Raw genomic sequence first — 19,485 nt, 5'->3', positions numbered from 1 at the left:
AAAGCAGTGGTGTTGCAAATGAAAGTCCTTGAATAATTAAAAGAAGATAGAATGGTAGATGCAACCATGGTGGTAATCAGAAGATGGCCCTCAAGATTTTCATATATATAATACTAATATAATGCACCATGGCTTGCACAAAGTAGACTATGTTCCTGAGTCCAACGAGGACCACGCAGTTTGATACTTCCATAACACATGGTGGGATGCGGTCTGCCTGATTGTCGGGCCGGTTTTATATAGAGCGTCGGGCCAGGAAAAGCGACATTTCTCGCTATACATACTCTACTATCAAATGCAAAGAGGACATTGCTAACCTTTTGAGGATATTGCTGATTTATCTTACTTCTACTTAGTTGAACTTCTGCTAACTTTTTTCTAACCTTTTTCTGATCTGAGCATTTTATACTCATAAAAATAAAATAAAATAAAATAAACATACTCTACGATTGGTCCTTATCTACACAAAAATCGTGCCCATGCCTACCAACTTTAACCCACTATTTCTCATTGACGTGAAAAAAAACAATATACATGCACATTTTATTAAAATTCATGTCATCCTCGATATTGTATACTCTTCATACTTTAATATGTAATGAATTAAGTGATCAGACCAAACGAGTAAAAATTCATCGGTTCTAGAAACTCAACGTGCTATTTCGTGTTTAGGGATGTGTCCAAACCAAACGAGTAAAAATTGATGTATAGTAGTACGACAATATTTCGAAATTTATTATCAACGCACTGACTAATTCCGTAGTGCCAAATGGAAAACGGCCGACGTCGAACAAATATGTAGGAAACGTCAACGAAGTTCTTATCCCGACAACTAATTATATTGCAACATCCACCAATTATCTGTGACGAAAAACTCATGTACACTTACACACCACAACAGGATTAAAGAAATTGATGAAAAGGTCAAAGATGAATGTGGGCCAATAAACAAATTTTAAAATACATTTAACAGTCACTATCCAATTCATAATATATCTCTTAATACTTTAACTTTTGGCAAAAAAAATAGTAAAAAAAGAATTTCAAGGTCGTTTCTCTTTTACAAGGATTTTTCAACCAATTTGGATGCAAAAGTAGAGCTCGAGTTATAAGATTTTCACAGCAAACACTACAAAACTATATGAAATAACCAAAAAATAAAAAGATTAAAATTAAACTTCAAAAAAGTAGCACTAACCCTTCTAATAAGCTAAAGTCATCATCACCGTCTCAAAACATCAATCAGATATCAGCACAATACTCCATATACAGAATCCCTCCTCTATACAACTTAATGTATTTTGCTCAGAGATAGACTACCTGATAACTAAAAGAAATTTAAAAAATAAATAAATAAAGACAAAAGTCATTCTTGTCCTTTACAAGAAGACTGGATCACTACCTGAGCCTCCTCGGGTAACATGACTCAACGAAGCAACAAGAGGCAGTCAATCTTCAAAATTTTATCAGTAATCAAGAGGTTTCACTAAGTCGGTACATTGTGATCTCTTGTTGCTTAAAATATCGACGGTCCTCTTCATCGACAAGGACGAGGTTCAGATAGTATTTCACACTAAATTTGTTGTTTATATTCAAATATGTGGGAGCTAGCTCATACGGGCTTAAGAACAGTCTGACAGGAATAGATTCACCTGCCAAAGCAAATGGCCATCAAACAAACATGAGGATATTTTATTGGCAGTTAATTATTGAAATCTTAAGTAGCATACTGAATGTGACTGGTGAAACTTTTGCTTCGAAGCAAGATTAGGGATCAGCAGAAACAAAGTTGGGGAGAGGGTAGATAACAATCAAAAGGAACATCATATAACCTAAAGGAGCCAAAAACGTCTGTCTGCCCAAATGCACAGCATGAGAAAAAATAAAGAAAAGTAACAAAGATACCTCTGACTGGAGCACCATCCATCAGTTCAAACTTCGCAAGTGTCTCAGTCTCAACATGAGTGTTTGTCCCTGATCCTGTTGATTCTCTGCGTCTGATCTCAAGATCCATGTTTTTAATCTTGATTCTTACCAGAAGAAAATATATTTTGCCTACAATGACATCTTTCAGATGGTACCTATATAATCAAAATTCCAGTCAGCAGGTTATCATTCTCCACATGTAGTAGACGATGTAGGACGCAAATTTAAATTAGGATTGTTTGGTGATAGTTCTTTATCTTGGTTGAGCCACCCCCATCCCCAACATACAGGCTATAATTAAGGCAAGACACATGCAAGAGACTAGAGCAGCATTTTGCATTGACTACAAATAACCCAGATATTTGTAATGTGTCCTTCATAAATGTTATTTTGTATAGCTTTGTTCAAAAAGAGACACATAAGCCAGACTTAAATTCAATTAGGGCATGAACTTACTTGCTCTTGTTGTATTCAAACTCAATATGCAGGCAATCCTCAATCCCAACTTCCATCTAGATATAAAAGAAAATATTTAAACTGTGTTACAATAAGTACTTAAGTTGAATAATAAATACTGAGATATACTCACTGTGAACATATAGTATCATAAAAATGGTGAAGTCATGATTTCAGACTTGTCCAAATTTTTTTCTTAAAGAAGTTGCATAACCATTAGATAGCAGACCAAATAATGTAAATTTGTATAACAAAAAAAAACCTTAATGCTGTTGTTGATAGACGGAGGAGGACTATCGTTCCGAACCTGAACAATGTCAAATGGTAATGGAATCAGTTAGACTAGATTATAACAACAAAGATCACATCATAACCTCAATGACAAAGAGGGATCACAGCAAGAACAACAGAAGAAATGGGAAACTACTTCTGGCAATAACAGCCCCTTTGAGCATTGACTTTTCTGAGTTCTACAGACAATCTCGGAGTATAATTCAGGACTAGGCCAAGAAAATATACACTTCAATTAGATATTGATAACTGCATAAAAAGTCACTTCTATGGATAGTGGATCATTCTTCCTAGTTCTGGAAACTGCCATACTAGTGTACTACTGTATCCAGATTATTATTAACTGGACAAACTTTCAAACATGAACAACTATTAATGTCCCTAAGATTTGAAAGATATTCCATAATGTAACATATGTTTTTAGTAGGGCCATAGAATATGGTTTTTACCACGAAGTCTTGGTATTCCACTATGCTCCCACCATAATTCCTACTTATTGAGACTTTTAGGACATACCTGAAACATACACAGAGGTCATAATATTGGGCTGATGACTGATGAAACTTTAAAGATAAGAAGCCCAAAAGGCAAGAGCCAGACCATGCAGAAAATTCAAACACAATCATACGATCTTCATGAAAATCTTATCTGTTGCAACAGAATTGATTTGAGAGCTTTGACATGCAAAATCTTCAATAATTTATAAGATGAAAATCCCTTAATCAAAATTAGCAACTTAAATGCACATAGTGAAACAAATATGATGTGCCACTCAGGACTTTATTGCAGATAAGCTATAGATCACCAGTCAAGTCAACAAAACGAATAGGATAGTTTATAAAATAATTATAGCTAATTGTATGCTTCTTTAGCACAGAGATCAAAGTATGAAAGCAGTGGAGACAGTGCACAACTTGCATTGAAAAATTTGTTGTTAACTGTGAACTTACCTAAGCCGCACATTTGCCCCATTATATGTTTCGTATGGCATCTCCACAGTTGGAAATTCAAAGGGAAATGTTTTCCTCTCATATATTTCTCCAGGAATATCCAGCTCGCGAACTATGTGTACAATAAGAGAAAATTATACAACAAATTAAAAGGTTAATTATACAACAAATTAAAAGGTTAAATGATCCTACTTATATGCTTATTAAATCATGGCATAATACTGCTATAATACTGTCTGAATTTTGAAGCATGATACATATGTGTGTGTCCTAATTTACCAAAAGAGATGCAAATATAGCATATGAGGCATGCCGGAATATGGATTAAGCTGTTGATGATGCACTATACTAGATTATAATGCTTTCAAGACAAATTGTATGTGCTTACCTAGGGAAGTGAAGTCATAAAAGTTGCCTCTGTCAAAATACATTTCTGCAAACACAAAAAAAAAAAAAAGGGATCAATGTTGTCAGGAATTGAGGATTTATGGAGCGATACTTCTTTTGGATTTTCGACAGCTATATTACAAAATTCTCTTTTGAGTGGCAAGAAGTTCACTAACCAATTCGACTTTTGATAAAGCGGTGGCTTCTAACAGATAAACACTGTGTATGTAAACTGACCATGCACAATTGGAATAACATCAATGACATGAAAAAATATACTAACCAATCTGACCAAGCAGCTCGACCTTGATACCATTGTGTTCCACCTTCTTCCCTGAAATCGGTTCGATGGAGATCTGAAAACATGGCGCATAATGTACACCACTATGATCAAACACTCAAAATCCAACCACAAACCATGAACCAAAATTGGTGACAAACACTAAAGCAGATACCTTCCCAGATATGGTTTCTTGATTATGAAAGACGGGGATTAGCACTGTTTTACCATTCTCCTTCTTCAGTGCTACCTGTATTAACATTATAGTATAATACAGACAAAAAAATTACTTGAGGACTCCAGTATCTGACTTAACCACAAGAAAGTCGATGTCTGCATTTACTAACACTATCGATAACCCACCAACAACTTATGATTGACAAGGTAATTTGAACAAGGTATAAAAATCATACAAATAACTGCTTTTGAGAAGCATCATCTTTGATGCAAAAATATGACACGAATCCATATCGTTTTAAGTAATCTAATCACAGATGACCCAGTCTATTGAGAAACTAACAATAGGTACAACAAACAAGAGCAAAACATGTCCTGGTCTTAATGTTCCTTGAAGACTTGTGCAAATGCACGCGTAAATAGATACAACAAGTGTACAGAAATCAAAAAAACAAACCTGCTTTCGAGATTTCCCATCAGCTAATGAAATGGTAATGCTGCATGCCGGCTTAAAAGCTCCAATTATATAATTCTGAAAGCAGAAGCAGGAATTTACATCACTACTAGAAACTCAGAACAAAGAAGCAAACAATTATTATTAGCGTTACAGAAAAGCGTTGGAACTTCACCATTGCGGAAATTCGAGTCTGTTTCAATTCAAACCCTTAACTGAAGCATCTGCACAGTCCAAACACCATTTATAATCGCATTCGGGAAAAGATCTAATGCAAAAACCACTAGCAGATCTCTAAAAGTTTACAATGTGATAGTTTTTGTTATTGATGTCATAGGAACTTAAATTTCCACACACAGCCCCAAAACGATCTAGTTTTACAGTTTAGGATTGGAAAAAAATTGAATCGGATACATACCTAGGATATTCATAAGATGTGTTAATGGAAGATCGGAGACAATGATAGATAGTAATGCGATGAGGGTGCTAGGCCGAGTGACTATTGAGGCAGGAGGTATGGAATCCCAATCCTAGGAAACCAAAAATTATTCACGAACTTCTCCTAGTTGAGAGATGAACAATTTTTTTCAGAGTAATTTTTCATTACAATTCTAATTCTAATTCTAACAACAGTATTTTAATTAAATAATGTTAATAATGAAGGACTCTTCTGTTCTTTCAGGATTAAAAGTCCATTTTTGATCTTAGAGTATAACTATTTTACTGTATTTTAGTTCATAATAAGTACTACTAACATAAACACTAGTATTAATTAAACACTTACTGTATTAGATTAGGGAGCTATTCAACTTATAACTATCTTAAAATGAGAAATTACTACTCCAAAACATATCAATTGGAATGAACTGTGCTGCGAATTAATACATTTTATGTTATCAATTGATAAGTTCTGAAATTTTATTTTAAAATAGTTCTAAAACGATTTGTACGTAGATGATAGATCACATATTTATCGTAGCATTTCCGTGGGTCCTGAAGAAACCGTCATGATAAATATACTGTTGAGAATCTTTTCATATTACAAAGTTGGTAGCTTTGTGATAAAATATCAAGCAAACCAACTAATAGAAAGATAGTACTAATTAATAATTGGAGTGCTTAATAATTTCAATCTTTTCAATTAAATATTAATCATACCCCTGCATCACCAACCAACTTTTCAATACCGGGATACAGGAATTGAATGTAAGCTTTAAAAAGAGTTCTCAGATGACCCATTTAATTTAAAATATCCTTTTCCATCTTAAGATATACTTAACGACACACATTATCTTGATCAACTTGCTCTCTTGTCCCCCCTCATCTACCTTTCTATTTTCTTTTCAATATCTTTCATCCCCTTTTTGGTAAAATATTATCAAAACTAGTTCTCCACAAAGATCACACTACCAATTGCCAATTGATCAATTAGGGTGAAAGTATTTTGCACACGTAAGTTTACATATCATATTACTTTGTGATACTTATTTGCCTAAGCTATCAATTTTCTTTGTTAGGACATTCGTGTACAGTAAAACTAATGCAATTTCACTGGTCAGCCAAAAAAAACTATCATCATCAACTGCTAATCTGTTTCACGTTCATGATTCTTTTTCAGTATAGGTATTTTTGGTATTCAAAATATGAAGCTTCATAACTTAGAAATTCTATTCTACAATTTGAACTATTCAATACTCGCACAATATATTTATAATATCATGTTCCATTCTAAGTAAAATACTAGGAGTATTTCTTATTCGACTAGATTTTATTACGTGAATAGAATATAAACTAGAAAGAGTGATTATTTTGTATTCGAATTACGTAAAAAAAATTTAAAAAGAGTGATTATTTCATTTTAAGAAATGTGACATATCCTAACACGAAAAATGTATATCATTAGAGCATCCACTATAGGGGCGGCGCGCCGGCCGCCCCGTTTCCGGCTACGCCGCGGCGGGCTATAGTGGAGGAGGCGTCCGCCCCGGGGGCGGACGAATTTGTTGGGGCGGACGGCCATTCGCTGCGATTGCGGCGAGGACGGGCCGGAGGAGAGAGAAGCGCGGCGGCCGCCGCGCCTATCTATTGCGCGGCGAAACCGCCGCGGCGGTCGCGGCTTTGCATATATATATATATTTTTTTAATTCGATGTATTTATATAAATATTTGCAGAAAAATAAAAAAAAATTGTGATGAAGTTACCTTTTGTTTTCTTGGAGCATGATTGAGTTTTGGAGGTGCAAAATTTGGCAGTGTAGCTTGGTTTAATCTGATGAAATATCCAGAAACGGCCATGGTGGAAGAGAGTGTGTAAATGAGATTAATGGAGTTGCTATTTATTGAAGAAGCAACATTTATACTCATTTTTCGGAAATTATACAATTTATTATTTTTTCCTCGTTTTTAACTACTCTGCTGTATATGCAGATTTCTTTTATTAAAACATTTATTTTCGTTTTTTAATATTAATTTCACTAATCAAATCCAAATTGAAATTGAGATTATTTCAGTGTGTACAAACTGAAATTTGTCCACCAAAAAGTGTCCACTATTGCTGCGGACACTTTTTTTTTTGCCGTGGATAAATAAAAAGTGGCTATGGACAAAAAAAAAAAATTGTCCACCAAAAAGTGTACACCTATAGTGGATGCTCTTGTGTCTCTATTTTCATCATTATTGCTCAAAAGGTGCCATCCACATGAATATAAAACACGCAGCTGAATCACACGATGGAATTACATATGAGTATTTCATAGAAAGAATGCAACAATAAAGCAATAAGCTAAATCATCAAAGAACATCTTGATAAAAGAAAATATTGATGAAATCAATCAAAAGAAGCCCATAGGTTGTCTTCTCCTTACAGATTTTCCATCTACAAGCTGTGTTCGAGGGTGCTAATTTTCTATCTTAAAATATAAAAACCTAAATGACTTAACAAAAATCATAAATAAAAGAACAATGAACAGATATACCTATACAAATAAGAAAGATAAATGGGTTTCAAAATTCAGAAGCCCGAACAAATCGGACTCAAGCACCATGTGCCGAATTTTCTCGATCATTGAGATCGATCTCAAATTTATCCATGGACGCCTTTCTACTGCTCCTGTTCCTCAAAAGCCCATAAAAATTCTTAATATCCTTCATTGGGTGAAGAATACCATTTTGCCCCTCCTTCACCGCTTCCTCCGCTTCCTCCTGTGTCCGACCCGACCCGGATCTGGACCCGCTCAATCTCTTCCCGACCCGAGACGCCAGATTCCCCTGCAGCGCCGTGATTACGGTTTTCAGCGCCCGGCTAGGCGAGCCCCGGTTCGATATCATGATCTCCCCGATCTCCGCCTGGCTCAGCGTCGCTCCGGTTTGGAAAATCTCCTCCACCTGCGGGAATAATTTGTGCTCCTTCAGTCCGAGATGACTGTTTGCCAAATTCTTAAACGCGCTGAAATCGCACAGGGGGAAGTTGATGTGGACGTCGATTCTCCCGGGGCGTAGGATCGACGCGCACACGTTTTCCTTGCTGTTCATCGTGAACACCATCACTCTCTCCTCGCCGCAGCTCGAGAATATTCCGTCCATGAAGTTGAGGACTCCGGAGAGGCTCAGCGCCGTCGATTTATCCTCCAGATGGCGATCGAGATCCTCGATCACCAGCAGCGACTTTTTCGTCGTTTGGAGGAGGAGGTACTTCAAATCGGCGTCGTTTCGCACCTTGTGGAGGTTGATCTCGTACACGTCGTAGCTGAGGAACTTCGCCATCGCGGCGATGAATGTCGATTTCCCCGTCCCCGCCGCACCGTACAGCAGGTAGCTCCGCTTCCAGACGCGGCCTAATCGGTGGTAATACTGCCTGGACTTCAAAAAATTCTCTAAATCCGATTTGATTTTCGATTTCAGATCCGCGTCCATCACCATCGTTTCCATCGTCGCCGGATGCGTGAACGAGGTCGACCTCCACCGCCCGTTCCTCTCCGTCCCGTCGTCTACGTTGACGAACAGCCTCACCTCCTTCAGCTTCTGCTCAATCTCATCAAACGTCTGATGAATATGCTGCAAATACTGCACCAGAACCCTCCGCTTATCGTTCTTCCTGATCTTCAGCACCAGCGACTTCTCGCCCTCTCTCTCGCCGTTTTCGCTCCTCCAAAACACTCTGGCGCCGAGGAATTGATCCGTCACGGTCTGATTCTCGTCGAGAACCAGGTTGATTTCAGTCGGCTTGGTGCCGGCGAAAAGGTTCGCGAAATCTGAATCTTCGACGGACGGCAGAGAATTCAGGTACGTGCTAACCTTTCGGTACAATTGATTCTCCTGCATGTTTTCGTTGAATTTCGGCACCTTGTAGAACTGGTAGACATAGCACTTCTCCTGCAGCCAACGCCATACCTTCTTCAACGAGTGGATTAAACTTGTTGTAGACAAGAACTTCGAAACCACTACCAGAAAAACGATAGACAAAATAAGTATACCGAAATTCACGAAACTAAACATGGCGTAAACGATGAGAATATGAGAGCAGCTGAACAAAAAAAATTGATTTAAGAGATAAGAGTTGGAAATTCGGGAGAATCGGAGGAGGTAGGAATCAACATTAAAGGTGGATGAATGATTTGATGAAGATGTGGGAATATTAATATATTTTGCAGGTTTAGGGGGAAAAAAACTAAATTAGTCGTAGAGTTTGAAAGAAGAATGTTGAATAAGTCTATTTATGTGCGTTTGTTGATTTTGGGTATGAAAATATTTGGGAATTCAATATTTATAGTCCATACACGCCTTGTGTTTAATAAGTCAAATTAATTTAGGTGAAATAACTATAGCTCTGTGCGTGTGTGTGTGAATTATCTGACGCACATATAGCTGTGTTAGTCTGACTGTGTGCTTGAATAGATACAATTCGTGCATAATACTGATTTAATTAGATTTTTCAAACTAACCCAGCCTTTTTCCTTTAATATTTATAAACAAGGATGTTTTTCCACGAAATAGGTATGTCCTTTTTTAAAGTTTGGACATTTCTTAGGCTAAAATATCATATTCTAATTACATAAAAAAAATATTATTTCCTCATAGTTTACTCCAAGATAGAAAAAGTTGGTGTCGGTCATGTTTATTATGCACAGATTAGTCGCGACTTGCGACGCACACAATTGTTACGAAAAAAGGAAAAAACATGTGTTTATGTGTACGGGGTCTTGTCATAGTAATATGTTACTACTAATTAACACAATAAAGGAATGTAAGTACGATTAAAATCAAATATTGTTTTTACGGTGACACAAGATTTGGAATCTATTTAATTATGTTCCCAGCAATTTCTCACTCAGAAAAAATATTCTGTGTTTTTTGTTTGCATCATTAGTCAGCATTACGGTTTACGCGGGTTCCCGCTAGATTAATTAGTCAAGCATGTATACCTAATTATTAGTGCATTTATGACCCATAAAAGAGGTATATTTTCTTCAATAAATCTCATGTGTATTTCATTTTAAGTCAATAGAGACTGTTACAATAAATTGATTAATTAGGCCTTGAGATTTTAATAAGCAACAATAGTTTAATTTATTAATCCACTTGTATTTTTCTTTTCTAGGACGACGAGCCTGACGGCTTGGGTTGTATCAATTTGTTTATGGACCAATTTCTTTATCTCTTTTTTTTTTCTTTTGTCTTTTTGGTCTCAGAAGCCTTTAAGGTTTTGTTTAATTCAAACAATATGATTTCAATGCAAGACATCTACTCATTGTATTACTTTTATGCCATAAACAAATAAACTGTAGGAGCGGCTACAGGGATTTCGAATACTTTAGTGCTTATTTTTCTCCCTCCTTCAACCTCACCAAATATCAATAATAATTCTGCTTATCTTTTAGTACTATTTTTTTTATATAAAAAAAACACTAATAAGGGACGACGGAGTTTAGTTTTTGCTACTGGTTTTGAATGCCGGATACCTTGTATAGAAAATGAAAATCTTACCTATAAATTAATACATAAAGAAAAAGGTGATAATTTTTGCAGCTTTTCCTTTATGCTGGCAAAGATAGTGAACATATTCAAATACAACGACATATGATGATTCATTTATTCATTCGGCAATAAGTGAGGAGAAGAAATTTGATTCCCCAAAAAGATGGGCAATTCAAGCTTCAACATTTTAGTGCCCTACGCAGTCCAACGCTGGCCTTTGAATATTGTCAAATAATTCATCCCTATTTTTTTTTTATCTATTTCGATTTGACCGCTAACAATCACTTGATATAAAAGAAAGTATAGTAGAAACGCCAAGAGGCAATCTGATACTACTATTTTATTACTTATTTTATAATAGTATTTCACACATAGCACGCATTTTGTCTCTACTTATCCATTTAATAGTTAAGAACTAAGCTCCAGTTAAACATGCATTAATCTACGTTTGTAGAAGATTGTTTTTTTCTCTAGAGCATTCATAAGCATGCGAATAGATTAAATTAAGAGTAGTACTACATTATTTAATATCGTGGACTGCATGACACAATTGACTGCTTAACGTTCAAATCCGAGAAGAGAAACGAAATTCATTTTTCTGGCAGCCCTAATCTACGATATAGCACAACTAGCTAGTTTACAATTAATACGTAGATGGGAAGTACTTTCATAATGAAATATGTGTACATTTATGTTTACATGAAAACAATCAAAATGATCTGACATGACTGAATTTAAAACAAAATGCTACTGTATACATCTACTACGACTATTGTATATTTCCCCACGGCCGTCCAGACCACCTTCATTATGAAGACGGATTTTTGGTTGAAAACTTTGGTTAGCATTTAACCCACTGTCTAAAGTCAAATGTGGGACTTCATATACATCATCATTCATTTAGTCATTAGTCAATGTAAATATATCCGGTAATAATTCTTCAATATATATTTATATTGGGGCCGGTAATGAAATGCAACCCATCATAAACATTTATGATGATTGAGGAAAATATTACTATTCGCACGTAAGGATTTTTAACAATTTCTGATTGCCTTGATTTCGAAATCACTGAAACCTACGCAAATCAGTAATGATGGTGACGAGAGATTCACCATTTTCAATTGGTGGGGGTCGACAACTGATATCAAAGTGTCATCATACTTTCAATTGCCCTCAAATCGAATAAGTACAGTGTAATAAGATGGCTGTCTAACAACAAAGCAATCAGTGACCTAAAAAAACAATACTACTAACAAAGAAGCTACCAGTCTTCTGCAGTAGAGAAATGGAATGATTACATTAATATTCTGGAATATTAACAAGCAACACCAAACCAAAATTGGTTATAACATTGCAATGAAAGAATTTCTCAAGATGTTGGATGGGATCGGCCATAACTCAAAAGTGATCACTCTAAAACAATACTCCTACCAAGTTATTAATATTAGTATGATAAACCACTTGCACATGTATCTCACAGTTGAGCGGTTCAGTCTACGAAGAGCCGTGAGATAGATAATGAAAATCACAGATCTTGGGCGCTTGTCTGAAGGTTCAGAATTTGTGAAACGACAAGCCTGGATAGCTCACCAATTGCAGCCTGGACCTGATAATCATCTGAATCTCTTTGCTGATACAATCCTGATGATTGTGAGCTTAATCTGCCAAATTCAACTGCAGCAACGTTCGTCTTGGTGGTTGTAGAAATTACTCTCTCCAAATCTGACTGTGATAGTGGTCTAGGCTCCTAAAATAGAAATAACACCAATAATGAATCATTTTCCAGTATCACATCTACTTAAACCTAATGCTATAACACCAATAATGAATCACTTTCCAGTATCACATCTACTTAAACCTAATGCATTCATAACATCACCAAAAAAAGAACATATACTTGGATAGGTAAGCTAAAATTCAGAGTTAGGCAATCACAAAATTCTAAGCCATAACAACAGACACAAGGAGCAATCAATGAAGGAAATCGAATAGACCTCCTCGCACAAGTCTTTGTTCGTTATGGGGATTTGGGAGATACTTTATATGTTATACTCCATAAGGGGGTTTGGAAGGGATCCACAACTTTAAAGGTGTTCTTGCAGCTTAGCTCTACATCAAGATATGATTCATCGAATAAGAAGACCTACCTAACTAATTGCAAATTCCTGACATTGCCGATTTCAACAATACATTTTGTGCCATGTATGAAAGTTAAAGTTAGGGAAGGGATTTAGTTGCAAGCATGATGGAAAAAACAGAAATCAAATAATTACCTTTGATGGTTTTCCGGATTTCTCATCATCAAGCAATTCCCTTATTGGAAAATATGCAGCTTTTTTACAGAGCTCAAGAAGATCCGAACCAGTATAACCTTCACATTGTTCAGCTATCCGCTCATAATTAATGTCATCTTCGACAGTCTCATCCTTCAATATCACTTTGAGTATTGCAACCCTATCCTTACGATCAGGCAACCCAATTTCAAATGACTGTGGAAGGCGTCTAAGAATCGCTTCATCAAGTTCTGATGGACGATTGGTCGCAGCTAGTACCATAACTCTAGCATTTTCTGCACAAAAAAATCATACAATCACCTAACAGAATGAATTGACACATTGGGTTCCACCATAACTAATATCGATAAGGCAGAAAATATTAAGTATTTTCCAGAGTGATCGAGAGAAAACTCACGTTCTGTGGTGAAGCCATCCCACAAAGCCATGAATTCAGTTTTCATGTTCGTTAGTGCTTCATGGTCTGAAGATTTGCGCTGACCCAGAAAACTGTCCACTTCATCAATGAAAATGATTGCAGGCTGAAGTTTGTACGCCAAGGTGAACACAGCAGTCACTGAAGATCAATAAGTATAGAAGAAATCATTACAAGAAATAGGGTAGACAGTTAGACACATTATCACTCAAATCTTGTTTGTGTGAGGTACTGCCTCGAGGTTCAAGTTAAGCATACGGAGTTATTCTAATAATAAGAAGCAATAAACTAGAGCGTTCCATAAAACAAAGGAAGAGTATGTAGCGACATCTTCTTTCTCATTCAATTTCAGATACAGAGATACCTAAAAGTCAGTCATCATCTAGTATATGCAACAGCAAGAAAGAACTTGAGTTCGCTAATACAGTTTACGCACCTAGTTTTTGCGCATCACCAAACCATTTGCTCATTAAATTGGCTATTCTGACATTAATAAAGACAGCTCCAGACTCTTTTGCAATTGCTTTTGCAAGCATCGTCTTCCCAGTGCCGGGTGGTCCGTAGAGCAAAACTCCTTTTTGTGGACCAAGAAGTTTCCCATGAGAAAATAGCTCAGGTCTTTGCAGCGGTAGAATAACTAATTCAAATAATGTTTGTTTAATGCCATCCAATCATCCAATGTTGTCAAATTTCACATCTATGTGTTCCGGGTTGACTACATCACAAGCTACTATATCCTACATATATTTGAGTACATGAGTGGTAAAGGTTAGATCGCACACTCCCAGAATCAAGAACGACATGCAAGCGAAGTCGAACATTAGCAGATAGTTCAATTTTTATTTTCAACATCCAAAAACGTAGAACATATTTGTTATTTTGCATATGATCTAAATCCAATAACATAAACCGTAAGCTATTCAACGAAAACAATCAAAACATAGTAAAGAGCTTCAGAACTCACTTCAAATTACCTCTAGATTATTTCGGAAACTTGCCAATCCAACTAAGGATAGCTAACATTATCTACGCACCAAAATCTTACAAATATTGGATCCTAAAACCATATTTCAATCATTACGATCCCTAGAAAAGACCTATAATTCCAAAAATTATTGAACATCCCAAACAAACAAACTCAACAACATAATCCAGCCACAGTTAATTGATAGACATGAGTAAGTACTCGCATTAATCAACTTCAGTTAAAAAATCCAAAGGCATTCATAATTCTGCGCGGTATTTTCAAACAATTCAGGAATGCGCCAAAACGTGCAGTAAGTGAAATGAAATGGAAACCTCATAAGAATTGGTATGGATAAGAGGCCGTCCTAAACGCTTAGCGATCTCCTTCTTCTGTTCTAGGGCTTTTTTGCAGGCTTCGCGGTTGGGGTCCAATTGCTTCAGGCCGACGAACAGCACTAGACAACTGAGGGCGGCGCTGGCCGCGTACAGAATTAACTCTTGCACGATATTCTCACCCGAATTCCTTCTCATCTTGTTTTTTCCGAATAACTTCTGCTTATTTGATTCCCCTTTCTTTCTGCAATGGATTTCGGATAATTAATCTTTGTTTAATGGGGGAAATGAAAATCGTTAGGAAGTAATCTTGGGGGAGACGAGTCGACGATATGATCTTTTACGAATCTACCCTTTTCTATTGGCGCCGCGGCGGTTACGAACTGGGCTCACTTCATTTAGTTTTGGTCTTTTGTTTTAAGGCCTAATTTATGGGTTGGCCCACTTATTTATGGGCTTTCTCTACTACACAAAAACCAATTACTTATGACTCTTTGGTTTTAATATTTTTCAAAATGTGTATTAGTATTATTTTAGAATATAAAAGTCTTAAAATTTAGTGGGTTTAGTAGGTTAGTGTAGTTAAATGATATTGACATTTAATATGTAGTCTTCAATTCCATTAACTCGCTTTATGCGCCTACAAATACAATTAATTCGGTAGGAATGTAGATATTATCTGTCACCAATGCAATAATTAATTCCCACAATAAAAAAGTTTCAAATCAAAGAACGAATCTAAGCTGATCTTCTAACTCGAGTTTATCATATCTGATATTTTAACGTGATCTATTGATTTTTCTCTGTATGGCTTGCAAGTGTTTATGGGAGGAAATTTACTCGGTGCTGCTACCAAAATTTATTCGAATAAAACTAATAAAATATTAACATGTGATGTGAATAAATACTTAAAAAGATGGATCTCCGTTAGTAATAAACTAATTAGAATGAAAAGGAAGCATTTAGTTGTGTTTATTAATTGTTGAAAACATTGTACAGCCATCCATTGTGACATTCCATCTCAGTGATGTTGTAATGATATTGTTGAATTAATGTGGCCTATTATTCTTTGGGCTTGGTTTTTTTTTTGTGTCTAGGCTGTTATTCTTATTGGACTTAGCTCAGAAGCCCAATCACTTAATAAGGGCCGCTGGATTTCTGTCACGTGTCTCTTCCACCCGGATTGAGTCTGCTGGCCGTTGGATTAAGGGTTTGTTGTGTGTGTTTGTTATGTGAGGAGTGAGCCGTGCGAATCCTCTACATTCTCATTCTCTACACTCTCTCTCTACACTCGGAAACTCTCTGACTTCTCTCTTCGATCTCCGATTGCTTCTCCGGTTGATTCCTTGAGGATCTTCACCATTCTTGTGTGAATATTCAAGTGTTGTGGTGTAGGAAGGCAACTGCTTCGGTTGCTTGTTGTGTGAGAACTAGGGTTTCTGTTCTGAGGCGATTCTAGTGATCTAATCCGGTGGAAAGGAGAGGTGTGGTGAAGGTATCGACGGTGTGAGGGTAGACTCCAGTTGATTCATCGTTGCTCCCTTGGATTTGGTTTCTAGTAGAATAGATCTGGGCTATGTGGCGGGCTCTGAGCCATATCTTGTGATCTATTCTGTTTGGTTCCTCTCTTTGTGTGATTTACTTGTATTTGATCCAAAAGGATCTTGTGTTGTAATTCTAACAAGTTTCTTGAGTGTGTAGATACTCCAAGAAGTCAAGGTTGCTCAAGAACCCTAGATAGGACTTGTTACTGTAATTGTAATAGTTGTGAGGGCTTCTTTTTTGTAACTTGTATACATATCAGTCGCGTGGTTGGAGTTTGACTGAGCTCCCTTAATGAAGAACAAAGAGGTCTTGGTAATTAGTGAATCCGATCCTAATCTGATCCCTACAGATATCATGGTGGTTATTAACAATCTAATTAAATAAAGCTACATACTTTAAAGTTTCTTTATCATGATTAATTCTTCCTGGTTGATACTAATTAATTTGAAAATTATCATACACACAATTTAAGAAAAGTAAAGACTGGATTTTGCAGCTACTGTGTATGAGAGGGGACTCTCATCGATATTTATAAATATAAGGGCATGTTCAGTTTATCAAATATGGCTAGATTTGGGTCCATATCTGATCAAATTCTGTTGTTCAGTTTGTGTGTTAAATTTCTGGCAGGCCCAAGATATGGGGCTCAGCCCGTAACTGTTCATCAGAAATGCTCTTGAAATAAATCTTGGCAAATGGGTGGTTTTTAATTCTTGGGAGCCTAGAATTGAGGGACTTGAACACCTAAAAGACATTTTTGCCCCCAAATTTTTAGATTCCCCTCCAAATGGAGAATTTCAGCACACCTTACGGCGGCGGTGGCGGGGTAGTTTCTCACCGCGGCAGTGGCGGGGATGGGAAATCCGATGACCAGAGATGCATACCGGTACACCGCCGTTGGTTTCTGATACCGTGGCGGCGAATTTCTCTGAAAGTGCGGGGCAGCTGCTGCATAGGGCTTCAGAGGAGAAATCGAATGAAAAAAAAAAAACGGCTCTAATCTTCGATCCAGGTTAGCTTTAGGGCCAGAGCGAGGCAGCGGGCTCCGTTCAAGATTCGTTTCCCCCATCTGTGCAGAGAAGCACCCGCGGAGGCGGCTACAACGGAGGAGGAAGTAGAGGTGGAAGCTGTAGATATGGAGGTAGCGGTAGCTACAGCGGAGGTGGTGGTGGCTATGGTGATGGAGGCGGTGCCTGTAAAATACCTAAAATGACGGACTTATTATTTTTTTCGTTTGCCACAGCTTTAGGAGGTTGAAGGGTATGGCTCGGAATTATAAAAGAACTATCACTTTTATTTATGGATATTAATTCATGGATACTGAACGCATGGATATAATTCAAAATAGGTGGGCCACACCATTTGAAATCTGGCCAAGAATTAAATCTGTGCATTTGCTAAAAGGGAAAGTGAACGGGTCCTAATACGGTAAAAATAATTAATGCTTATAATACATTGGTTTAACAAATGCTGCAAAATGCAAGCAGCAGATAATAACTGCAACTTGTTTCTCAACATACATAGCCTTTGATTCATATTTCTATCTCATTGCTTTCTATTCCGCAACCAATTTACTTCTATCACGTACACATTTAATAAATCCAGCTCATATAGGCCTATAGATTATATTAAAAATATATTTTAAAAGTCAGACATGATAGACTCAACTTATAGAATGTTAGTGAAATTATAAGATTTTTTTATCTTTCTGATCATACACATTAAATTAATGTTTTTTCAAACATAAACCTCCAAACTAATAATTTGATATCTTTAGTCATCAAACAGTTTAGTTTGGTTACTTGGTAGTACTACATGTAACTAATTTAATGTTATTCAAATAGGAATTTGGTCCCAAATTACTCTTAGTCAAGACGAATTTTCCCCACAATATTCAACACACTGATATTAATAATTAGGCATACAAAATGTGTCTCGACCCTTTGTTATAAACAATAAATTAAATCATATACCACATATTTTTAACAACGCACGGAACAAATATATTGTAATATTGGATATATAAGCTCAGTTTCTAGTAAGTACTATATATTATAACAAGCTTAGACCTAAAAACATGCTAATGGATTAGAATTTAATTATATCTTATTACGAGTTCATTCATTCTAATAATGAAGCAATTCTAGAGAGTTGACCATGCTAGGAGTATAAAATTTTGTACCTTTATTTACACTTTTTATTTACTCCACCATTTCAAATTTCTGTCCATCATCATCTTCTTTGAGTTTGGTCAATATTTAATGGGAAAAGTATTGGTTCATGGCCGTCAAAATTGAATTTTATACTCACATAGGAAAATGCCATCCGACGATTTGAAAACTTATAAAATTCCTTTACCCTCTCAAAAACTTCCATATTTAGTATCATCATGTCGCTTATAAGTTATAATATCAAACAACTTGCTCTCCTAAGCAATAATCCATATTAAAATATTACACTAAGCATAGAATGTCCTAAAGGATTATACTTCCCTTTTCATTATTACACCAGATTGTGCTTATTCATATTCTCCAGAAATTTCAGAACCCCACGGTATGACAAAAATAAATAAATTAACAACTATTCGCACATAATTGGATGGAGAATGTACACTTGTATCCAAAGAGAAAATTATATTTTTAATCTCTACTTTGCTATAATAATTCTTCCGTCTTCTGAAAATAATAACTTTTGAAATTGCACGATTTTTAATGCAAATATACTAAATTAAGAGAAATAGAAAGAAAAATGTGTTAGTAGAAAACGAGTCTCAACTCATTAGAGCATCCGCAGGATGTCCCGTCGCCCTTCCCGATGGACTTCCCAAAAACATCTCATGCCACGTCATAAGGACCTCCCACAACACTGCCACGTCATAAGAACATCCCACTGCACAGTGACAGACATCTCCAAGGACATTCCGACGGACTTCCACAATCACAAATTCACCAAATTAAACAATTTACGGAATTAAACAATTTACGGAATTAAAATTTAGACATGAATACGGGGAAAATGCAACGATTTTATTTTTT

General features: G+C 36.3%; 2 protein-coding genes and 1 pseudogene across 3 annotated transcripts; all 3 read right to left on the bottom strand.

Annotated features, from left to right (window-relative positions):
* Positions 1 to 1,224: 1,224 nt before the first annotated feature.
* Positions 1,225 to 5,530, bottom strand: LOC125207665 (vacuolar protein sorting-associated protein 26B-like). Its single transcript, XM_048107099.1, has 12 exons — positions 5,340 to 5,530; positions 5,097 to 5,145; positions 4,925 to 4,999; positions 4,466 to 4,540; positions 4,294 to 4,366; positions 4,012 to 4,056; positions 3,624 to 3,735; positions 3,123 to 3,189; positions 2,645 to 2,689; positions 2,383 to 2,438; positions 1,906 to 2,081; positions 1,225 to 1,652 (listed from the first exon to the last, which is right to left on the bottom strand). The coding sequence occupies exons 2-12, from the start codon at positions 5,097 to 5,099 to the stop codon at positions 1,474 to 1,476; spliced, it is 906 nt and encodes a 301-aa protein (XP_047963056.1). The 5' UTR covers positions 5,100 to 5,145; positions 5,340 to 5,530; the 3' UTR covers positions 1,225 to 1,473.
* Positions 5,531 to 7,699: 2,169 nt separating this feature from the next.
* Positions 7,700 to 9,732, bottom strand: LOC125206008 (AAA-ATPase At2g46620-like). 2 transcript variants are annotated; one of them, XM_048105263.1, is made up of 2 exons: positions 8,822 to 9,732; positions 7,700 to 8,731 (listed from the first exon to the last, which is right to left on the bottom strand). In XM_048105263.1, exons 1-2 carry the CDS (start codon positions 9,413 to 9,415, stop codon positions 7,955 to 7,957), a joined length of 1,371 nt encoding a protein of 456 aa, XP_047961220.1. In that variant the 5' UTR covers positions 9,416 to 9,732; the 3' UTR covers positions 7,700 to 7,954. The 2 variants fall into 2 exon arrangements, with proteins under 2 accessions (XP_047961220.1, XP_047961219.1); XM_048105262.1 differs by having other exon boundaries at positions 7,700 to 9,732.
* A 2,304-nt stretch (positions 9,733 to 12,036) lies between these two features.
* Positions 12,037 to 15,214, bottom strand: LOC125204263 (annotated as a pseudogene).
* Positions 15,215 to 19,485: the final 4,271 nt, after the last annotated feature.

This window comes from Salvia hispanica, chromosome 2 (genome assembly GCF_023119035.1).
Source record: "Salvia hispanica cultivar TCC Black 2014 chromosome 2, UniMelb_Shisp_WGS_1.0, whole genome shotgun sequence".
Classification (NCBI taxonomy): Eukaryota; Viridiplantae; Streptophyta; class Magnoliopsida; order Lamiales; family Lamiaceae; genus Salvia; species Salvia hispanica.
This window is presented reverse-complemented; position numbering and strand designations above follow the sequence as displayed.

Bases quoted from the DNA above. Each gene is read 5' to 3' on its own strand.
- LOC125207665 (XM_048107099.1), bottom strand. The intron at 4,367-4,465 runs GTATCTGCTTTA...CCATGTTTTCAG, and splicing joins AAGAAACCATATCTGGGAAG to ATCTCCATCGAACCGATTTC. The intron at 2,082-2,382 runs GTAAGTTCATGC...TTGATTATATAG, and splicing joins TTTGAATACAACAAGAGCAA to GTACCATCTGAAAGATGTCA.
- LOC125206008 (XM_048105262.1), bottom strand. From the start codon at position 9,415: ATGTTTAGTTTCGTGAATTTCGGTATACTTATTTTGTCTATCGTTTTT.